Source organism: Perissodus microlepis, chromosome 18 (genome assembly GCF_051167445.1).
Source record: "Perissodus microlepis isolate ML-2025 ecotype Zambia chromosome 18, ASM5116744v1, whole genome shotgun sequence".
NCBI classification, from domain to species: domain Eukaryota; kingdom Metazoa; phylum Chordata; class Actinopteri; order Cichliformes; family Cichlidae; genus Perissodus; species Perissodus microlepis.
The window spans coordinates 10,759,855-10,783,522 of record NC_140478.1 but is presented as its reverse complement, the minus strand read 5'-3'; the positions used below and the strand labels follow the sequence as shown (position 1 = coordinate 10,783,522).

Here is a 23,668-nt window from a genome sequence, read left to right as displayed (position 1 = left end):
GCAGAACGATTTGTGGCCAAACTGCTGCAGGCAACTTCATTTTAAGTGTGCTGTTTGTGTACGCAGAGGGAATTACCAAGACTGAAATTTGTACTCTCCAAAACATTTAGAGGCGGCGGCTGTGAGGTCATCTACTAATGGGAAGATCCGAGGTTTGATTCCTGGTCGCTCCAGTCTGCATACCAAAGAACCCCTAGTTACTCTCATTCACTCTCCAATGAACACATCAAAGAGTCCATCGGAGAGTGAATGTTAAATAGAAAGCACTTAAGTAGAAAAAGGATGGAACAAAAGTGCTGCGCATGAGGTATGTGTATAAAGGTGCTTTGAGTGCTCGACTAGAAAATTGCTATGTAACAGCCAGTCCATTCGCCTTACATATGGAAACTTTAATGCTTCTTAGCAGCTTGTGTGACGCTGCCTTGCTGGTAAGTTCAGACAATGATAAATGTTTCTGTGCTGTTGCTGGATGCTCATATGTTCAAAAGTTAGGTCATCAGGTGAAAAAGCACTTCATATCGACTGATTGACCCTCGCATTAACTCTTTATTTCCAAGCAAGCCATTATAAAAGGCAGAAAAATAAAACAGCATTTCTGATCAAATCACTGATCAGTGTCCACGTCATGCCAGGCGGTGGTTTTGTGAGAGTTTTAAGAGTGAAGCAGAAGGAAGCAAATCTCTTCATCATGCTTGTTGTCCACAACATCCGTTTTTAATTGAGAAAACACCGTTTTACCCCAGACAAGTAGGGTTACCCGACGGAGTGAACAATCAAAGATCTGGACACAAGAGAACTACGCAGACTTTAGACTCCCCTCAACAGCTCTCGAATCTTGAACTCATTACCCTGTTATCGGTTTCCTGATTGTGTTTGCATGACCTGCTTTGTGTGAGCAGTTTCTGAACAGGCTGCACATATTTATAGTATTTTTTAATTAGCCGTATTTAACTCCCTATCGCCCCCTCAGGGTTGCTCAGGTGCGCTAATCAGCACAGTCAGTGCCTATTTTTAGGAACTCTCCTCTGTCAACACAATTATTTTCCAAATTTGCCTCTTGGGACCTGACAATAGCTTCTGATGACTAAAGTCAACAGTTAACTCCTCGCGGGACAATTCCCAGAAATGATGACTTGAGTGAAGCCGAGAACAAACAACCGGCTTCTGCTTACAGTCAAAGTAAACAGCTCCACACTTTATGTGACATATCCCACTTTTCTAATTTGCATTTGAACACAACTTCATATTTACAGCTTCAAATGGACACAGAAGTCTTTTTTTTTCCTAAACTCAATTACTGCCAAACAGATGCAGACAGCTGGGACCGTTTTCTGGACGCTCCTAAATCCTGCTCTCCCTTTACAAGTTGCCTCGGAAACAGAGCATCTGTTTCTAGAACAGTTAATCCAGGCGACGTCGGATTTCAGGAACGAGGTGCAATAAATATGTATGCAGACAGTTTCCAGTGAGGCCAAGTAAAGGGAGCAGAGGGTGGCATTTTCATCACCTGTGCTGACTGCGTAATATCAAGTCAAATCCAGAGAGCCTAGTGTTTTGCGTTCTAAGTTTAAACAAAATAAAACTTCAATTCAATGTTCAAAGGGAAGTTTTTAAAATATTTTTTATTCAAAATACAGCTGCAGGAAAGAAGAAATGGAAACAATTTAGCAATTTTAACCAAGAGGGGAGCATGGAGCAAGTGAGCCTTCCAGTCTGATGTGTGTAGTAGCTCCTTTGGTTTTTTTTTCTAGCTAAAAACTTTAAGGCAAAGAGTATATTAATGGAGGCGTATGCATCTCTTACTGATTACAACATAATCCCTGCTTTCATTAAATGAAAGGTTAAAAATATTTTGGCCTCAGTGCCGTCGATCTTACTGTGGCGTCAGACGGACGCCTGTTTCGGGAACTTTATTTTAACACAGGAAAAACCACAAGGTTTCGACAGCACACTTGCTGCGTTGTTCAGTCTGAATGCAACGTTCTGCATTGTGGTTGACTGCTTCCCACCATCACTGATGGCAGTTAAAGTAAACCACCGCCCGCAGATACATTATGGCCTCCATTAATAGCTGTAGGTATGGGCGCGAATAAACCGCTTCAGCTAAAAACAAAATGTTTTTTTTTTTTTTTAAATTGTAATTTAATTCATTCAGTTCATTAAACTTTTTACATAAAGAGTGAGAGTTGAAGTTTCACTTTGTTTTTCACACAAGCAGAAACCAGACAGCAGAGTGATAGTAAAATATGCTCTGGAGATGTTTATGAGCGAACATCATCTTTAAATTCATATCACCTTTTTTGAAATATGCAGTCAAAGTGCAAAAGTCTGCTGCTGGTAGGATTTTCCATTAACTCGTAACTCGTTTCTTACATGCTGGCCACATTTATACATCCACATTATACATCCAGGGAAATTTGTTGTTTTGTTTTGTTTTTTTAAACGAGCAAATAAGTTGTTTTTTTCCCCATATATGTCAAATTGTATCAGACAACGCTGAGTCACTGCTACAACTCTTTAAAACTTGCACCAGGTTTGGCTTGATTGGCAATCTTTGCGATGGTATGACACTGTTGTATCTGTTGAAGTGAGATACATGAATTACTATGTGCGGCTATGCCTCAGTCCCACAGATATGTACTGAACAGGGGGCACACAAAGGGTTTACAAACCACCTGACTTGAATATCTTTAGTATGGCGCGAAAAACCCATGCAAGCACTTTGGAGAAATGCTAAGCAGGGGAAACAAACCTTTCAGTACTTCAAAAGGCTGGCTTGAGGTTTCCTCAGACCTTGTTTCCCTTTTACACAAACTCTCAAGTTCTTCACCAGCAACAGAGTGCAGTCTTTATTCCGATTTTAAAAAACCAAAACGAAAAACAAATAAACACACATTTTTACAAATGTGAGTCAAATGTCTTTTTTTTTTCCCAGCGCAAAAGTAGAGAAGAAGCGTCACAGGTCTGTTCGATTAGCTATTTCACACATCATTGTCATCACCCAAATGAATCACTTCCGTTTTCACAGATAAGTCAGTCAGTTTTAATAACCATGGCTCGTTTATTTAAGCCTCACGTTTCACAGTAGGACAATGAGGATGTGGTCTTGTCATTTGCACCACTACTGAGTTTGAATTGCGGCGATGTGTAAACATTGAAGGACTTTTGAAACACTGTGCTGTGAATGAGAATCTATTGTTTGAACTCTAAACACACTGATCTCACACCCACAGTGACACAAATCGCCGGGTCTCGAACACAACACTTCAACGTGACTGTCCGACTGAAAGGACCGAGGTAATATTCTCAGCAATACCCTCATGTGCTCATGATCTACAGTGTGACACATTCGCACTCACAGTCTGATGATACACACAAAGTGTTGAGTAATACTAGGAAAAGGCTGCTTTGCAGGGGTAGGTGTTGAAATAGTAGGGTTTACAAAGCAGAGCCATTTTCACAGCGGTGCAGTACAGATCTCCTAAGAATCCGGAGACCTGCTGCTTCACCTGCGGGTGCGTTGCTGCCTTCCAAATGGCGTGAATGTCTTCTATGTGTCCATGTGATGTCATCATCTTTGCGTAGATACATGGGTGATACGGCGCCTTGCCCTCTCCTGAGAAATAAGTGTGCTCCTGTGGTGACACACCCACGGTGTTGGCGCAGATGCCCATGAACACATCGTCTATGTAAATGGATGCGTTCAGCGTCAGCGTGGCGTGGTAGATTTTCTCCGCGACGTCACTGGAGACAACATACGCAGCCCCAGCTGTGTAGTCCGGGTAGGTCACCCAGGGGTACATCTCATAGGAAACGTAGTATTTGCTCTCCTTGTCGCGGATGGGCGGCGCGCCTCTGTGCACTCGACCAATCCAGAAGTCTTTAACACCTCTGCTACTCACGTCCTGCAGGTAGCTCACCAGGTTGGGCATGTGGACAAAGATGTCGTCGTCAGCGGTCATGAGGAAGCGGGCGTGTGGGCAGCGGCTGTGCATCCAGTGGAACTGCATGATCAGCTTCAGGGTCAGGTTGTGGAAGGAGTCTAAAAAGTCTTGCTGGATCAAGTCGCCGTGGAGACGATTCTCCTGGATGAGCTGATCCTGAAAACCAACGCCACTCCTCTTGCTCCACAGAGGCTCCGTCTCCTTGGTCTGAACTGCTCCCAGAACGAACACCACCTTGACCGTCACCCCCAGGGTATTTTGGATGTAGGTCTCGTTCCCCCAGGTGGACCTGATGGCCGTTCGCCTTTCAATGTTCTCTGGCGACGTTTTGACAAAGAGGAGGAGGAGAACATCTTTCCCGACGCATTTATTGGGGTGGTCCATAAGGTACTGGAAGTTGCTGAACATTCTGGCTTGCTTTCGGGGGATGGTGAGGCTCTTGTTGATGTAGGTGAACCGGTTGACCAGGTAGCGATAGGAATAGGATTTGACGTGGCTGACGACGCTGTTGTCCAGCTGCTGCCAGCAGACCATCACCACAGAGAGCACAAGGCAGGTGGTCATCACCTGCACCAACTGGCATTTTCGAACACGGCGGAAATTCAGAAACATCCTGGAATGGGATCAACTAGTGGCTGCGGTCCCTGTCTGAGAGGAGGTGGCAGCGGAGCAGGTGTTGGTGCGTTCAGGGGGGGTAAGGTAATGGAGGTCGACAGTGTTGTTTGATTGCCTCAGAGCATCACTTGCTTGGTATTCCATCCTAGGCTCTCCAACATTCAGCAGGAGGCAGAGGCAGTGGTGAGACTCAGTGGGGGCTGCTGGGAAGTGTGATCCATTGAGGTGGGGGGTGGGGGGAGAAAGCCACTCAGTCACTCAGCAGCAGACGACTCATTATTCGCCCACTTAATTTTTGGTTCTGCAAAGAGAGAGAGCGCATTTATAGTTTAATGAATAGAAATTAATAATAATTTATATTTTATATAAATTAAATAGAAATTAAACTAAATATAGTTTAATTTAGAAAAAATCTGTGCAAGGTGATTATAGGCAACTAGAACCACATTTAAAAACAACAACTAGATGTGAAAAATCATTTTAGTTAACTAAAATAAAAGTCCACTCCGGAAACTAACTGAAAATAAACTGAATTCAAAACTAAAATTTTAAATGAAATAAAAACTAATCAGAAAATGCAAAACTGTAATAAGGCTGCTTCCGTGCATTTCAAAAGGAGGAAACTGAAACATTCAAAAGGCATAACGTCCTTCTTGGCGGCAAAGCATGGCAGATGCATCTCTCGTGTCAAATTCAAATTTCGCAAACATACTTTTTGCCCGCCATCACCCCGTGAACTCCACATGTACAAGTCCCAGAGTCGCACCATTAGCTGAAGAGCAGATTGTTTGTGGTCGATGGGAAATGGTGGTGTTGGTGGGGAATCTGGGGGTCATGGTGTGAGCGAAAAGAATGCAAAAGCCAACGCAGCAAATGTTGCAATGCAAGCTTGTCCATAATGGAGGGGTTTACTCTGCAGACCCAGTGAAATCGCTGAGAGTCATGGAAAACACTCTGATACAATGGACGGTGTCAGAATAGCTCAGCAGCACAATACAGGACGAGAGTAACTCGCTTCCGTCAAGGCCTAGGCTAAAACCAGGGGGGGGTGCCGGGTGGGGCTGCTGTTGGGTCGCAATGAACGCAGGGCATGCGACTCCCAGTGCGCCCCGAGAGCTTTTTAAACATCACTGGGTGGCCTGTGCCTAATGGGGTCAGTGGCTCCGAATGGCTTTCGTTTCTCTCTGCCCAATAATGAAAAACGCTTCACAGAAACGCTTAACACTTCATCTAGTTTATTACTTTGCTGCCTGCGTGATGCACTCCTTTTATTATTATTTTTTTTCACAGATATTTTATAAGAGGGAATGCATTCATGTCTTCATTACAAGCCTGCCGAAGGGAGGGTGCTTAACGGTGCGTGACATGTTAGCATGAATTTACAGGGTTTGTTTACCCGAATCACAATAGAATTAAAAACATGCTTCAGCCTTAATAACTGGGAGAGACATTATTGGGTATTTATTCTAAAGGTTTGAGATATCTGTTTAATGAGGGAGTTGCGCCTTCCTAGAGAGGGGATGACGTGCAACAATGCACAGCTAACAAAAACAATGTTGTAACACGAGCTGTGAAGGCAGTGCCACAAACAAAAATCATTTCCATTTAGTGCTATCTGCATGTGCTGAGGTCAGAGCTTGTAGCTCTTTTTAGATGCATGTGGAAATGAGGAACTATATGCAACGTTTACAGAAGTATAATATATCCTTCACATGCACAGAGTAAAGAAGAACATGTTGCATTTCTCATAAACGATGAACCAGTTAATCTGTTACACATTTATAGATAATCTTCAGGACTCCTGAAACTGTGCACTTTTCTCTACACGGATGATTCTGCTACAGGATTCAGGATACAGTAGACAGACTTAAGCCAGTTTCTCTACCTAATCTATTCCCCTTGTATGAATAGTCTTGTAGCACAGAAGCAAAATGAGAAGGAGATGGCGAGGGGGGCAAACTGACCTGAATGATTATTCTAGCACTTACCGGCAAAAGAAAGTTTCACCGTATGAATCCAGCGACAGCCTCCTCTCCTATACTGAACTGGCTTCTTGACTGCACGGTGCGTCTCTGCTGTCTGACGTTGACCTCTCCTTCAGATGACGAGACGCAAAAGACTCAGAGGCTGGCATCAGTCTTCTGTGAAGTAGTCAAACCACCTGTGGGAGGAACCGAGTGAGAATGTGTGAAGTAATTTATTTTCCTGTTTTTCTGTTCCCTCTCTTGGTCTGTGTGTGCAGTGCAGACTTCTGCTTGTTTCTGAATGAACCATCTCTGCTCTTGCGCCCTCCCTTTTTTTGCACTGCAGTCAGTTTTCGGTAGGTTGGTAGTAAAGTGCAGGAAGGACAATAAGAGTAAGCCTGCTCCGACAAACATTACTTTCAAGTTCACAAGCAAACTCTCTGCACACATCAAGCACACACACCTTTGGATTTTCTGAACCTGTAGGAACCAATCGGTATCTGAAGATAAATGCACTATAAACACACTGCATCCTGTATACTAGCCAACGGACACATCATTGGTCCCTTTGTCTAACACCAGGAAAGGACTACCTTCAAAAGAGAGTCAATGCAAAATGTGCAGGCAATCAGTGACAGGCAACCTAATCAACGTACTGACAGGTCCGACTATAAAAAGCCCACACTTTATCCATTCAGTGTTCACACCAAAGCCTCAGTATCACAACCCTTTTTATTTATTTAGCTTTATAATGAAATGTAGCAGCCTCCACTCCATTAAAACAGGAAATATGAAATCCTAAAGCGGCGTGCCCTGAATTTCACCTGAGAGCCAGTGCGCTGGATGTCTAAAAATATACAAAATGACCTGATTAGACAGAAATGTTTGTCAGGAGGTTACAGAAGTGAAAGACTACACTTTGATGCATCAGGTTCTGCACAGCATATGACTAACTGTATTGGGAAAGTGTGAAGAAAGGGTTGTGCTCGGGGTTGGCTTCCCACTCGCACACTCACAGTAATGCTCACATGCTTATTTAATCAACAGGCACACAAAAGGATCTCAGATCACTGGGACAGTTTTAAATTATGGGAAAGCCATAAAACCAGTTACAGGTGTCATTAATTTACTTTATTAACATTTAACACTAGGTGGTTTGGCACCAAAACAAATAATCTAGTTTTTCACTCCACTCATTTATTCGCATGATGATTTTTGGCCCCATCCTCTCATTGTTTCTTTGCATATGACTTGTTCCTGGTTAACATCCTGCATTGAATCGGGAGCAGAAACTGGCCACGATCAGGTGCTTCCCTTTAAGTAATGCACGTCTCTGTCTAGAATCCTGCAGAGAGCACTTGCTCAAGACCGGTTTATGGTAAAATTATGTTCTTTCCACTGACGGATTCTGGACCCAACAGCGCTCACTGAAATCTTCAGTAGTTTATAAATTCTTCTGTAACCAGTGACATCAATATGTTTAGCAACAATAAAGTGTCGCAAAAGCTCATTGGTTTTTCCCGTCACAAGATGTTTTTTTGTGTAACACCTTGGTAATGAGCCATCTAGCACTTAAAAACCAACTGATACTGAAAGTAATAAATTCCTAAATTGGATTAGATCACAGGTGTCGGACTCCAGGCCTCGAGGGCCGGTGTCCTGCAGGTTTTAGATGTGTCCTTGATCCAACGCAGCTGATTTAAATGGCTAAATGACCTCCTCAACATGTCCTGAAGTTCTCCAGAGGCTGGTACTGAACTAATCATTTGATTCAGGGGTGTTGACGCAAGGTGAGATCTAAAACCTGCAGGACACCAACCCTCGAGGCCTGAAGTTTGACACCCCTGGATTAGATCTTCAACTGGAACACTAGTGACACCAACAGCACCCTCTATGATGCCTCCAGCTACCAAGTTGATACTGCATAGCTGCAGACAGGCAGACATACAGCCCCTCCCCTCAGCAGTAGCTTAAATAGTTAATATTCACAACACTAAACAAAGAAAGCTCCCATTTCAACAACACTGCAGTACTGAACATTTACTTACGGTGCTTGTTTTCGGCACCTCTATGCTCCAACATGTGGCGGTGCGCGGTGGGGATACCTTCTGCTATCCCAGTGCCTGTGTGAAGGATATTACTCTGACCGCTCTGCAGCTGTTGGAAACCCACCACAAAGCCTCAGCAACAGTTGTTCATGTCAGTACTACTGGCTTAAACCATCGTCAGAGACCCTCAAACAAGACTTACACCTCGTGTGCAGTCTGCTGGATACCGGAAAGCAATGCATCATCTCCGGGTTAAATGGCCACCCCTTGTTTACATTTACAAAATGCTATAAAATTAATATATATTAAGAAAGATTTCCACTTTTTTTGACTTGATTTTTTAGATTAGCATCAGTGCTGTTCATGAAAATCTGAATTTCATTCAAATTCAGAATTTTAACCCTTTAAATACCAGTTAGATCACATAATCATAGGAACTCATAAATAGAAAAAAAAAAAAAAAAAAAAAAAAAAAAAAAAAATCACAAAACCCAAATTTTTTTACAAATAAAACATGTCATCTGATTTATTTTCTAACCATGATGGAGGTTAGATGCGTAGCAATAATTAAAAGTATCAATGAGTTTTATGCATCTTTGTTTTTTTGTGCAGTGACAGAAAAATAAAAAAAACTCCCTCTCAGCTTGTTCGTGGCCAAAAATGGCCACCCTCTGTTTACATTTACAAAATACTATAAAATGAATATATATTAAAACATTTTTCTACTTTCGTTGACTTGATTTTTTAAATTAGCACCGCTTCTAGTCATAAAAACCAAAATATAATTCAAATTCAGATATTATACCCTTTGAATACCAGTCAGATTATGTATTATTACTACGGTTTTGGGGGAAAATAGTAATAAAGTTCACATTTTTTAGCATATGAATGGTGAAACCTAATATTTTTTTTATCATCATTGCAGGTCAGTAACAGTAACTGTAACAATGATTTACTTTTACTTTATTTCTTTTTTCTTTTTTGGGGGGGGGAATGAATGGCCAAAAAGAAAATCACACATGGTGTGTTGGTGGCCAGAAAGGCAATTTAATGACCAAATAACCACTGAAATGACCAATAAAATGATCAAAATTTATATTCCAGTGTGAGCTTCTGTGTGCAACCTCATTAGCAGCAAGACGTACTAACCACATTAGAGTGGTTTTTGTAGGCACACTTTCTACACCTGGTGCAAGGGGCTGCTGTTCCAATCCTGGAGGTGCACCTTTTGCACCTTCTTCTCATTTCGTTGGTGGGGTGTGGGTCACACTCTGGTTCAGACTACTGTATCTTGAGATCAATGGCAGAAGTGGCTGAGAATCAGGGACAAGGGTGTCTTGCAGTTGTTGAGGTCACCAGCATGTGTCCCAGCTCTCCCAGGATCACTCTTCATTTGTAGGTTGTAGAGGACTCCCCCACTTCAGTGAAGTTGTTTCCGGGCGGGACAAAGGCATCGTATCCCAAGACATCCAGGAGATTGGAGAAAAGAACCAGCAGCCATCAGTTAGTTTTCCTTCTACAACTCGAGGTGCCAACATCCTCTCTAAGTTATCCAATCTGTATTTGTGCCTATTGTAGTCCAGGATTGCTTCTTGCTTTCACGCATCCTTTATTCCCCATCACTGACTGCTGGTTCCTTGTGTGTTGCTGTCAAAAGAAGCACATTCCTCCGTTGCTTTGGCATGTGGGATATTGCTGTGGTAGTTTTGGTGAAGCCAAAGACAGACAAAATCTTCCTCTGTTGCAACTGGAGGAGCTGAGGAGGAAGCTCTGGGTTGTTTCCCCTGTGCCAGTTTTCATCTGAGGGGTTCCTCTGCCAAGGTGCCCGAAGGAAAGACGTTGTCCTCGGAGCTCCTCCGTCAGTTGGAGTCTGAACCCCTTTCCCCTTTTTACTTCCTGAGAACTTCCAGTGTTGTCATACAACATGCTATGTATTGCTTTATTCTGGTGTAGGTTTTATCTCTACTTCATCCATAATCCTCCAATCCTCACACCTTCGCCTCCCGTGCAGGTTTGTAAGGGTGCACAGCAGCTAAAAGATCTCCTTTGTTATAAAAAGGTCAAAAGTAGATCTCAGGCTGCTAATTCAGGAAACTGCATACAGGGTGACTCCTGGTTTGATACCAGTGGGTACTGGATTGTAGAGCAGTCTCTCTTCAGTGGTGGGACCCACATGGTTTTCCTTTCATGAGGGATCCACTCAGTCACCGGCTCCTCTGTCTGAGAAAATGCTCCTATGTTCTTTTCCATCAGCTGCTCGGCCTCCACCTCCATGTCCCCCAACCCCAATCCTCCCCCAAAGAAGAGGATTCAGGCACTGGCTAGTACTCATCATCAGTGGTGATGCAGTCAGCCTCTTTGGAGATTGTCCCCTCATCTTCTGGAGAGGAAGTTTCTTCATCTTGGGCAGATGTCTTTTCTTCAAGGACAGAGGACTGCTTGGTGTCCTTGCTCTCTGACCAGATCATATAGGCAGTGCTTGAAGCAGTGATGACCTTTTTGCCATATAGCCAGAATAAATGATCTGAAGCCGTTAGGCTTACTTACAGCAGTAGCACTGTCTGCACCTGCATAAACTCCAGGACACGTTTACAAACAGTGTTTGTTGTTGTTTGCGCTGTAGCTGCAGTTTTGAACTCTGCAAAATGTCCTGTGATTGGGGGTTGTTTTGTTTTTGTTTCTAGAGTTAATATTTTGGGTATGGTCTCTTTTTATGAAAAATACAAGAGTAAAAGTGCTTTTAACATGTGCTTCAAAGCTAAGTTTGACTGGGAACCTCAAAGCTCAATAGCATCCACAGAAATTCACTGCAGCCTATGTAATGTTTGATGCGTCATAATTTATTCCAGTCTATCTTGCAAATACATGTTTGTGCTGCAATGTCATGCACAAACAAACTATTAGATCCTTAAGATCAAACCTATGTCAAAATTGTTTCATTATTTTTTTGTCCATTGGAGTGTGGTAAGCCATCAAAGGCGGCTACTAGAAACTCGGAATATTACATGAAATTCCTTGCTTGGCCAAAAATGGGTAAATCATGTAATTTGGTAAAAAAAAAAAAAAAACATTAAAAACTACAATTTTCATGTGTTGAGTTTAGAATGAAAGCAATTTTACCTAAATCGCATGATATAGTACTATCAATAACAAGGAATCAAATACAGGTGGTTATAATGGGTTTCAATTGGCCAAAAATGGCCACGATTGAGTCAAGAGGAACAATTTGGTGTATAGTGAATATTATTGACATTATTAAGAAGCTGGTGTTGAAAATTAAAAAATCTGAAAAAAATACACACCTTTGGGAAGTTTCATTCCATTTGCATTAACAGAACAAAAATGGTTGAAAAAAGAAAAGTGAAGTGGCCACAAATGGCCAGGATAGAGCCCAGAGGGTTAAGTTACCACTATTGTTTAACAAAAAATGATTTTTACAGTTATATGGTTTAAGTATTAAACTTCCTATTTGTGCTTTCCTCATTTTAAGACATAATGACTAACTTTTAAAGCGACTCAGTCGATTACTAAGATTACTAATGTATAAATAAAACACTTTTTGAACAATGGAAAATGCAACAGAAAGCTAATTATTTACAAAACCCTCAACTCTTATTTAACTGAAAACAGCACAAAAGACAGACAAATGGATTTGCTAAATATGGGATGAATAAAATGTTTCTTGTCTCGTTTTGTTTTATGAACAATCTCATTTTAAAATATCAACAGACAAGTGTCTACTCTAAACGCAGGAGTCCCTCAGGGGCTGAAACTGACAACGATTCAGATGATCGGGAGGAAATCTTCAAACACTTTGTGACGTTACATTTAAACTGTTGAAATAGTCACAGTTGTTGTTTCAAAACAAAGTGCCACGGCTGCTGTACTTGTGAAATCGCACTTCAGAATCACTTTTAGTAACAAGGAAGGAAATGATTTCTGTGGTGATAAGTATAGGGATGCTGAAAAGATGGTGCAGAAAACTGCGTCTGATCAGATGGAGAGAAAAAAAATGTGGGAGAGTGTATGTGTATAAAATGAAAAGTCTGGCACACAGATATAAGAATGTCGGGGATTACACCCTTGTGCACTAAACAGGATGTTGTTTTATCACAACATGGCAGATCAATTTGTTTTGCCAACTCATCTAAACAAGCCGTTTTGTAGATGGTATAACTAACGTGGCAGTTTATCTTAAAACAACAACTGTAATCTGCACATTTAGACTTTATTCTCAAAATGATCACCAAAATTTTTCTTTCTAAGTCTGTGAACCCCTCCCCTCTTTTATCAGAGACAAGACAGACAGTGCACTCATATCTGAAAAGTAATCTACAAGAGAGGCTCTCAAACAATAGATATATGTATATTTTATGTAAGTTTCTGCAGTTCCTCTATGTCCCACTTAAAGCTAGCATAAAAATGAGTCAGCCCCCATAGACCTCATATGAAAATAGGAAACGTTACAGTATTTAAAAGCATTATTACAACCTAGAACCAAGAGAAAGCAACAACTATCAATGCAGACGCTTAAAATGCATGTTCTGTGACACTGTACACTGAACAAAGCAATGCCATGCATTTCTGTTCCCTTCCCCAAACAATGATGATACAAGCCCAACCATGATCGCAAGATAATTCCTAAAAAGGAACACACTTCAACACTCAACGGGAAAGCAGGATGCTTTGCAAAACATATAAGAAAACAATTCCCACTAACGATGGAAGCAACAAAATTGTTTCACTGCTTGACTGAGTCAGACTCATAATTAACACCGATTTAAACCGGCTACAAACGGACACTCTAAACGGTTCAAAGCATCCGAAACACTTGACTTTGTCATTCCTGTTTTGTCTCTAAGTGTTTTTATGAATCTGTGGGAAATACTTTGCAATCTCTTTATTGTGAAAAGATAACTGACACGGAACCAAAGTTTTATCTTTTCTCGCTCGCGCGCTCGCTCTTAAATATAAAACTACTTATCTTCAAATAGCAACAGAAGACGATGAGCTAGCTTAAAGGCGATTACTTAATTAACCAAAGAAATTCTCAATATCTTGAAACTGAATTAAAGCATTAAATTCGTGTAAGTGGTTGTTCGTACCTTATAGTACGGTCAGAACTCCCCCAGCCGCTGCCGACTACTCCACGATCCTCACTGTTCAATTGATCGCACGGTAGCTGGAAGGAACCAAACGCCCTCTCGGAGGGGGGGGGGCTAATTTGCATAGAAGCACACAGTCTGTTAAAAACCTGTCTGTTAAAAGTCTGTTTCTTGTCTATGCCTTGTTGAAACGGGTCTTATTAAAGCATTCGTTGTGAAACAAAGTTTATCAATGCCATAGATATCTAATCTTACAAACCAAAGGACTCACATCACCCCACAAGAAAAGTAGTGACACCTGTAGCGACCAGGCATAAAAATCACCCAGCAATAATAACAATAGTAATAATGATTCCATAGCGACAACTGCTTTAGTTTAGTTAGCGTCAGATCCATCAGGGTTGCCAGGTCTCATGTTTCTGCCATGTGACGGGCTGAAGAAAACTAACAAAGCAAGTGTGAGAGGCCTCAAAACACAACTTTTATAAATAATGGAATTTGCATAGAAGCACACAGTCTGTTAAAAACCTGTCTGTTAAAAGTCTGTTTCTTGTCTATGCCTTGTTGAAACGGGTCTTATTAAAGCATTCATTGTGAAACAAAGTTTATCAATGCCATAGATATCTAATCTTACAAACCAAAGGACTCACATCACCCCACAAGAAAAGTAGTGACACCTGTAGCGACCAGGCATAAAAATCACCCAGCAATAATAACAATAGTAATAATGATTCCATAGCGACAACTGCTTTAGTTTAGTTAGCGTCAGATCCATCAGGGTTGCCAGGTCTCATGTTTCTGCCATGTGATGGGCTGAAGAAAACTAACAAAGCAAGTGTGAGAGGCCTCAAAACACAACTTTTATAAATAATAATAGCAAGTCCACACCACTTTTCCCCCCACTGAACACTACTAAGTTTGAACGTCAGGCACAGATTATTATCCATGATCTATCAACTCTGATTCTATCAGTATAAACGCTCAACTGAATACATGCAAATTCTAATGACAGTTAAAAGTGCTGTCTTCAGGGCATGACAAGTAACCATGTTGATCTGTCTACCTAAAAGATGGATCAGTTTTAAGTGACATTCATGCCACTTAAAACCCCCAATGTAAACTGGATGTAGTATACTAATCCGTTAATCTAGTTTCATAGCAATCTGACTGTAAGATGTTATCGGTGAGACTCAAAATGTTTAACAGGAACTGAAGTTTTGTTTGTCGCTTACAGCTATTTCTAAGAATCTTTCCTTTATTATTAGTTTTCGTGTATATGGGGCTTAAAGCATGCCAGCTTTCATGTCTCATTGACTCGCTATCTAGAAAAGGATCAGGTTACAATCATTCATCTGCTGGAACAGAATAAAGTGAATGTGAGTTTACAAGGAGTGGACTGAGGCCAGTGTTGGTGCTTAGAGAACCACCATGTGCAGACGTTGCTACAACTGTCGCTTTACTAATATGAGCACGCACTTGAAGCAGAGACATCAGAAGTGTCTCACCTGACGTAAGAAAAATAAATGAAGTGGTCTGTTGCCCAGTGGTCAAAAGGAAATCCAGGTCTTAAAGTCTGGAGTCATAGTGGAGATTAAGTCCAGTCTGTGGGGATTTTGGGTGCCGTGTGATCAGCTGGTGCTGGTCACGATTGGTCTGTTGTGTTTTTATCGAGTCCAAAGTTAACACCATTTCAGAGCACTTCATAGGAAATAAACGAATACATTTTTATGGAGATTTCCTTTTTCAGCGGGACTTTGCACTGGCCCACAGTGCCAAAAATGGCAACCATGTTCTTTACCATGTTCTTACCGTTCCACTGGTCAGCCAACTCCCATGAGCTCCAGCCAAGTACTGATAGCAAGGAGACATTGAACAGATGTTGATTTTCCATCTGAACCATCAGAATCGTCAGGATTGAAATGTCAACACAAAACCAATGTTGAAACAACATTGAAATACTGATGAAACCTGACACTGACATTGAAATAACATTGATTCACTGTTGTTCTGTCATCGTTGATTGTTGATCTATTTATAGTTGACAAGGTGACAACAATCACGTTGAAAAACCATAGATTTATGGTTGAGCGGGAAATTAAAGCTGCTACCACTTGGACTATTCCGCAGCACCCCTATCACATTGGTACATCCCTCCAGGTAACCATTGTCTTGTACAGTAGAGCGGGACATTAGATTTACTCTCAGCGGAATTGACCGGAGAAGGCATCAGTTCATGCACTGCACTGGCCTGCACCACGATTAGTATAAGGTAAGAATGAATGACTTTTGTTCTATTCGTTATTTCCACGGTTGCATTTGAATAACAGTAAAAAAACAAACAAACTTGTTAATGTAAAGTTTCGGATAAAATGTGGGAGCCCGAAATTGTGTCTACTTTCATCTTACAATCCGGCAACAAATAAATTGCACTGCAAACAAAGTCTATCAACAAAGAAAACATTTTCGTTTCATACTTTTCCATTATATTCCCTTACAAAGCTAGCTTTAACGCTTCGAGGGTTCCTTTGTTCTTGCCGTCGCCTCGGCACTTGACCCAGACTTTCACTCTGTTGTTGCTTTTTAGCATAGTACTACAAAAAATTGTAAATCTGTGATATATGATTGATAAACGTAAAGGTAACTGTATAAATGTGTTCAATGACTTTGTTACTTTTAATGATTGGAGAGCACCCGCTTCGATTCACACTCAATTCAAACTTTACGCTGCACGCTCACCAAACTTTACGCTGCACGCTCACCAAACTTTACGCTGCACGCTCACCTAACTTTACGCTGCACGCTCACCTAACTTTACGTTGCACGCTCACCTACCCTGCGTTTGCACCTTTTGTCCACACGTAAACTGCGTTCTCCTTAACTGAAAACTGAGATTTTTAAAGACGCCTGCCAGGGTGGATATTTTCGAAAACTCCGTTTTAGCATTTACGTGTGGACGAGGAAGACGGAGAAAACGCAGCGTCAAAAGTGTGCGCCTATTTTGACGCCACACTGTGCGCCAAGTTTTTGTCTCGGTGCCATGAATTCCTACAATGGCAGACTTAGACAAAATACTGTTAATTTTATTATCTTCAGTGTTTAAATGCTTACATATACACACGCAGTTGTATGTAAAAAAAAAAAAAAAAAAAAAAAAAAAGGAAAAAAAAAGAAAAAGAAAAAAAGAGTTTGTTTTATCGGGTTTGCTTGTAATTGTTGCCTATATACATTTTAAGCTATTATTTAGTTCTATCAATAGATCAAGTTTTGTAGTGACTATGAAATATATTGTAATTATCTGTTTCCTGTTTATCCTAGACAGGGCAAAAAAGGACTCCAAATTAAAAAAAAAGATAAAATTGAAAGACTGGTGCATTGTGCAGTTCAGCACTGGTGGTACAGAAATAGTCCCTAGTTCATGGATAAATGGGGAGAAATTGTCATGGCCTCCATATCCTCCGTGAGACACATTCAGGATCCACGCCACAGTAAAGAGGAGAGTTCATCCTGGTGCAACATGGGTCACCTATGCACCAGTCCGACTTCTAATAAGCCATGGTGGGTATCATCTGGATTGGTGTTGTATAAATGTAACAATAACAAGTTTTTCGTGTCCTAATTTATGTCTGGCCATACATTGTGTTTGTACTTCCAGACACATTTCACAAAGCAGAACGCAGTCTCCAGAGATATCTAAGTGAACACTGTGATACGCCTGACCTTCAGTCCAAAGCTGAAACTCAGACCAGTCATAAAAGAAAGCACAAGTAAAACTTTTTTTATTTCACAAACATATCTTTGATTGCTAAGAATTTATGATCTTGTCTTTTATACATATCTGTGGTGCTTGCATACTGCAATATCACCACATAATATAGTCCAAAAAGTGGAAGCTTGTAAACTTTTTATAAATGCAAAGCCGTGTACACTTGTGCACTTCAAAAATTCCTTGTATACTGTACCTTCTTGCACATCTCCGTTTCCTGTGTGTGTTGTTATAAATCAAACTGTAACTTTAGGAAAAAATATTCCAAAAGCACATTTGTAATTACTTATGACCGTTTTCAACTTTTTTTCTTTAGACCAAATCCCCTGTACACATATAGAGACTCAGAGGATGAGCAGCCCACAAAAAAACGGTTTCCCCAGGCCCCTCGAGTGAAAATACCAGGTAATAAAATACTGTCTAGTGTCTTTGTACATATCTGTGTGTGACACAAGGAAACTTTTGACAAGTTGTCTGTATTCTTAAATACTTAAAAAAATTATCTTTTTCTGTCAGACCTGACGAGGGCTGTTAACGAACTCCGTGAGGAGGTCAGAGCCATCCGCAATACCGGCTGCAATGAATCGGTAGATGCTGGGGTACTGCCTCTGGATTTGCCCTTGCACAACATTGAGGAGCTAAACAATGCAGAGGCAGCTCTTCAATCACAAGAGGCAAATAAGGCAATGGTAAGTATATAAAGGTTATGTACACTTTGTAACTATAAAGTGTAATAGCTGTCAGATGTGATTTAAATACATAACAACAGCCTGTTGATTAAACACACAAGCACTTACATACACATTTAAGACATGAGACACGCTAATTCCATCTCTTAAAATGTGTCTATAGGTGAGACGCTTTGCCTTGATTGGAGGGACCACACTGGAGGTGCGAGTCCGCCGTGTAATGGCTTATGCCATTGCAAACGAGCTGGCCTTGGTACTAAACTGGGCAGGGAAAAAAACCAAGGACCAGACAAAGCAAAAAATGGCATTTAAAGATACAGCGCTCTGCAAATGCATATTTGGTAAGTTTTACCGGTTTTTTGCTATATTACTTTGTCTTTCTTAATAACAAGACTTTCATGTCCGGTTAATCTGGAGATGGAGTCTTTGGTCTTTGGCTTGTTTAGTCCTCGGGTTGTAGTTTGTACAGCCCGAGGACCCCACGTTTATTTTGTTTTAAAGGATACACGGCACACCATGCTAAGACTTATCACTTTTTCCGCTCATAGCTCTTTGGGAATCAAATGCGGCAGTTTGCAGATTTACGCCTGGTGACTTTCATGTTTATCAGCCTAGGAGTTTACATACTTTCTCCCCGCTGAAGACAGTTAACAAGAGCTTATTCATGTGCTCTAATTCACTTTTTTTGTTTGTGTGTGTGTGTGTATTTTTGTCCTAGATGGCCTGACGCAGCAGTTAGGGGCAAACTCTATGTCCGAGTTTGTCTTTGCACAAGCAGTGCAGAAATGGCTCCGATACGCCCCAGATCGTTTGGGTGGTGCAGGACGCACATCATGCATCCCCCATCCCAGAGTAAAAAATTACAAACTTCTGTGAAACATAAATGTAAATAGGAAACTGTCTTTTAATAAAGTATTTAGCAAACGAAACATGCCTATTGACCTTTTTTTTTGTTTATTTTTTTTTCTCTGTTACATCACATGCAATGCTTTCTTATTTTAGGATATTAATATTGACATGATACATTGTGAGACATTTGTTTTTTTTTTTTATAAAGGGTGTCCAATTTGAGGAATAAGTACAATTATGTGTTTAGGTGGTTTAAGTATTGATGGAAACATGCAGTAGTTTAGTATTGGTTAAAATACCTATAAAGAAAGGTAGATTTCCAGTCATGATTTAACTGTTGTTTTAATAAAAAGCAACTGCGAAAGAGGTGGAAAATCAACACCATAGCTCAACAGTGTTTCAATATCAGAATCTGACATTGTTTCAATGTCAACAGTATTAGAAAATATAACGTTGAATCAATGTCAGGTTTCAACATTGATTCAACATCAAAACCTGACGTTGTTTCAACGTTAAAAAAGGGTGCAAGAGTGACGTTAGGTCAACGTCACACTTCAACGTTGATTCAATGACATCGCCTGATATTGACTCAACATTGTTTCAATGTTTCCTTGCTATCTGGGGAGTGCATACATTAACATGTTTTGTTATGTTTGACATTTCTATGTTGTAAATTGGTTTTGATTGGTCTTAGGAAACAATATTTTGAGGTACTGGATATCTGATTTCCATGCGCCACAACGCTGGTCTAGAAAACAATATTTTTGTTTGCTACAGGAAACTTCAGATCTTAATCTAGTTTCCTAACATGAAATTAGATTTAAGCTTGCTCACAAAAAACAAAAACCCTTCCTCATGTTTGCCGTCACTTTTTTGAAGACCACACTTATTTCTTAAATGCTGTAATGCATTGCCGTTTCTCTCCAGTCATCCTAGCTGTCAAATGCTTGGAACACCATAAGTAAAAAACAAATACAAAACAGACTTTCTAGACAAAAAACTGTTTTCAGATTTAAGGGCAGCGAGTGACATTTGTTCACACACAGGTGAAAGAATGCTTATTGACCAGTTTAATCATCAAATGTAAACAAATTAAGACTTGAATGATTTCACTTTAGTTTTTTATGAATGTACAATATATATGAAAGTATATCTTTTTCAATCAAACTAAGAGTAAAAGTAAACTTTAAGTTCCTATGAAAAACCTGGTAAGTTCGTATTTGGAAAGTTATGCAAGTATTTTCCTTCAGCTATGTCTCCACATGCAGGCAGTGATAGGCAGGCACCCATTCCTGCAGTGCTAAAAAGTCTGCAGTCACTGTAATTTCTTTATAGTCTGGCTGAATGAACAATGTCTATTTGGTGCTAGATGTCAAAGTGACATCAGTGTGAATCCCAGGACTGAAGGTTTCCCACCTGAACAGTGGACTGAAATGTGCACTGTATATCACCCGACAGTGCTTTTAAAGTCCTGTCTGAGGGGACTTTTAAGCTGACTGAGTGAAAACAATAACATCTGCTAATTCTCAATCCATGCAACCACAAACAAATACACTTCTGGTTGTGTTGATTTCTGTGTTATCAGATTTGACATGACTTCAAATATCTGTCACATTATTTAACCCAGAATCCAGGACTGTGTCTGTAAACATATTATGACACATGAATGTCAGTCAAGATTTGAGCTGATATTACAAATATGTGACGCTAAAAATGGATCACTGTGTTTCTTGGACTTTTCTATTGGTCTGAGTGCTGTCAGACAAATCTTTCAACTCTTTAACTCTGGAAAGCTGAAGAAAAAGAAATAACCCTACTGAGCTGTTTGTGCCACGTCTCAGACATCCTCATAGAACAAAATGACTGACTTTCCATTCGAAGTTGGCGAGGGTGGTCTCTGCCTATGCAGCTACCCTCGGGAAAACCCAGAAACCACATCTTTATAGATATATACTGAGGCGTCAAAACTCGTCATTAAGGGTACGGGGGTCGTCTTTATGTGTAAAAGTATACTGTCAAAAAGAATATGCTCGTTCTAGTCAATAACGTCCACTGATCACTCTCAAGTGGTTAACAGGCCTTGTTAATTTAAAACACGTGGTATATTTAAGCTTCAATGTATGCTGTTGAGCCCGTGTGTATTAGAGGAAAACCAAAAACTTGTGTGACCAGTTGTTGCTTTTCAAGAATGTAAAAGAACAGTTTGAAGAAATCAGTAAAAGTTCACCATGACATCCACTCGCATCATAGTGGTAAATAACCTCACCACAAACGTCACAGGCGAGAGATCGCACGGTTCTGCCTTCGCCTATACCACATACATATACATTGTTTCCTTTACTATAACTTCTTAAGCACCACGCCCCCAGCTACGGGGGCAAAAGGGAGGAGATCGCATTGGTGCTTAACAAGAAATATTGAAGCAATGGAATATTGCTTCACCTTCGCAAGAGCTGACTTTTCAGTCCTATGAAACAAAGTGAAGTGAGAGTTGGCACTTTGTTCATAGAAATACTAATGCATCTCAATAAATAAATAAATAAAAAATCAGGAAAAAACAATTTTCATATATTTCCTTTGTTCGGAACATGTTACATAAATGTTATATAATACTTTTGTCTTCATTTTGGCTTATGACTATACTACAAAATTAGTATTAGGAAGAATTAAGATTAAGAAAACACATTAAGATACATTAAGATACACATTAAGAAAACAAATAGAATTGATTTAGAGAATAAAGTCAAAATGTGGAGGTAACGGTTGTTGTTTCAAGACAAAGTGCCACGGCTGCTGTACTCTCAGAGTTTGTGAAATCGTATTTCAGAATCACTTTTAGTAACAAGGAAGGAAATGATTTCTGTGGTGATAAGTATAGGGATGCTGAAAAGATGGTGCAGAAAGCTGCGTCTGATCAGACGGAAAAAGCACATAAACCTGGGAGAGTATTTGTATAAAATGAAAAGGCTTTATTCTCAAAACGATCAACAGAATTCTTCTTTCTAAATGTGGCCCTAACACTCTGTCAGACTGTTCTCAGAGAGCTGTGCTGAAGCATATTCACAGGATATTGAAAGGAAGGGAAAACCGTGTTAGGAAAAGAGAAAACCACAGCCCCGAGAGGAATCTCAGGAACTTGAGAGCGCTTCACAAGGAGTGGACTGAGGCCAGTGTTGGTGCTTAGAGAACCACCATGCGCAGACGTTGCTACAACTGTTGCTTTACTAATATGAGCACACACTTGAAGCAGAGACATCAGAAGTGTCTCACCTGACGTAAGAAAAATAAAAGAAGTGGTCTGTTGCCCAGTGGTTAAAAGGAAATCCAGGTCTTAAAGTCTGGAGTCATAGTGGAGATTAAGTCCAGTCTGTGGGGATTTTGGGTGCCGTGTGATCAGCTGGTGCTGGTCACGATTGGTCTGTTGTGTTTTATCGAGTCCAAAGTTAACACCATTTCAGAGCACTTCATAGGAAATAAACGAATACATTTTTATGGAGATTTCCTTTTTCAGCAGGACTTCACACTGGCCCACAGTGCCAAAAATGGCAACCATGTTCTTTACCATGTTCTTACCGTTCCACTGGTCAGCCAACTCCCATGAGCTCCAGCCAAGTACTGAGTGCATACATTAACATGTTTTGTTATGTTTGACATTTCTATGTTGTAAATTGGTTTTGATTGGTCTTAGGAAACAATATTTTGAGGTACTGGATATCTGATTTCCATGCGCCACAACGCTGGTCTAGAAAACAATATTTTTGTTTGCTACAGGAAACTTCAGATCTTAATCTAGTTTCCTAACATGAAATTAGATTTAAGCTTGCTCACAAAAAACAAAAACCCTTCCTCATGTTTGCCGTCACTTTTTTGAAGACCACACTTATTTCTTAAATGCTGTAATGCATTGCCGTTTCTCTCCAGTCATCCTAGCTGTCAAATGCTTGGAACACCATAAGTAAAAAACAAATACAAAACAGACTTTCTAGACAAAAAACTGTTTTCAGGTTTAAGGGCAGCGAGTGACATTTGTTCACACACAGGTGAAAGAATGCTTATTGACCAGTTTAATCATCAAATGTAAACAAATTAAGACTTGAATGATTTCACTTTAGTTTTTTATGAATGTAGAATATATATGAAAGCATATCTTTTTCAATCAAACTAAGAGCAAAAGTAAACTTTTTCATATTCTCCTAATAATCTGAGACACCTGACTAGATGCTGGGCGTCGCATACACATCTATGTTTTTGTTTTCGTTTTAATAGCAAGCTATTCATTGGGGCGATCGTGGCTCAAGAGTTGGGCGTTCGCCTTGTAATCGGAAGGTTGCCGGTTCGAGCCCCGGCTTGGACAGTCTCGGTCGTTGTGTCCTTGGGCAAGACACTTCACCCGTTGCCTACTGGTGGTGCTCAGAGGGCCCGGTGGCGCCAGTGTCCGGCAGCCTCACCTCTGTCAGAGTGGCTGTGGCTACAATGTAGCTTGCCATCACCAGTGTGTGAGTGTGTGTGAATGGGTGGATGACTGGATGTGTAAAGTGCTTTGGGGTCCTTAGGAACTAGTAAAGCACTATACAAATACAGGCCATTTACCATTTATTCAAGTGTTCTTTAGAAAAATTGACTGTAAATGAAATAATGATGCTTCTAAATGTGCACAAATACCTCCCATTCATTCAATTAGTACCAGAGAA

The 23,668-nt window shown here is 40.5% G+C and overlaps 2 protein-coding genes across 2 annotated transcripts; one reads left to right on the top strand and one right to left on the bottom strand.

Moving 5' to 3' along the window:
- Positions 1-137: 137 nt before the first annotated feature.
- On the bottom strand, positions 138-13,768 carry b3gnt5b (UDP-GlcNAc:betaGal beta-1,3-N-acetylglucosaminyltransferase 5b). Its single transcript, XM_084913341.1, has 3 exons — positions 13,677-13,768; positions 6,548-6,720; positions 138-4,860 (listed from the first exon to the last, which is right to left on the bottom strand). Exon 3 carries the CDS (start codon positions 4,554-4,556, stop codon positions 3,393-3,395), a length of 1,164 nt encoding a protein of 387 aa, XP_084769467.1. The 5' UTR covers positions 4,557-4,860; positions 6,548-6,720; positions 13,677-13,768; the 3' UTR covers positions 138-3,392.
- LOC146367315 (uncharacterized) lies at positions 6,570-19,040 on the top strand. The gene is made up of 5 exons (XM_084912641.1): positions 6,570-6,736; positions 17,756-17,844; positions 17,956-18,128; positions 18,292-18,469; positions 18,847-19,040. The coding sequence occupies exons 1-5, from the start codon at positions 6,570-6,572 to the stop codon at positions 19,002-19,004; spliced, it is 765 nt and encodes a 254-aa protein (XP_084768767.1). The 3' UTR covers positions 19,005-19,040.
- Positions 19,041-23,668: the final 4,628 nt, after the last annotated feature.

Excerpts from the sequence above, each read along its gene's own strand:
- b3gnt5b (XM_084913341.1), bottom strand. The coding sequence starts at position 4,556 with ATGTTTCTGAATTTCCGCCGTGTTCGAAAATGCCAGTTGGTGCAGGTG.
- LOC146367315 (XM_084912641.1), top strand. The coding sequence starts at position 6,570 with ATGAATCCAGCGACAGCCTCCTCTCCTATACTGAACTGGCTTCTTGAC. Across the intron at positions 6,737-17,755 it reads CCACCTGTGGGAGGAACCGA|ACCAAATCCCCTGTACACAT; the intron begins GTGAGAATGTGT and ends TTTTTTCTTTAG. Across the intron at positions 18,470-18,846 it reads GCTCTGCAAATGCATATTTG|ATGGCCTGACGCAGCAGTTA; the intron begins GTAAGTTTTACC and ends TTTTTGTCCTAG.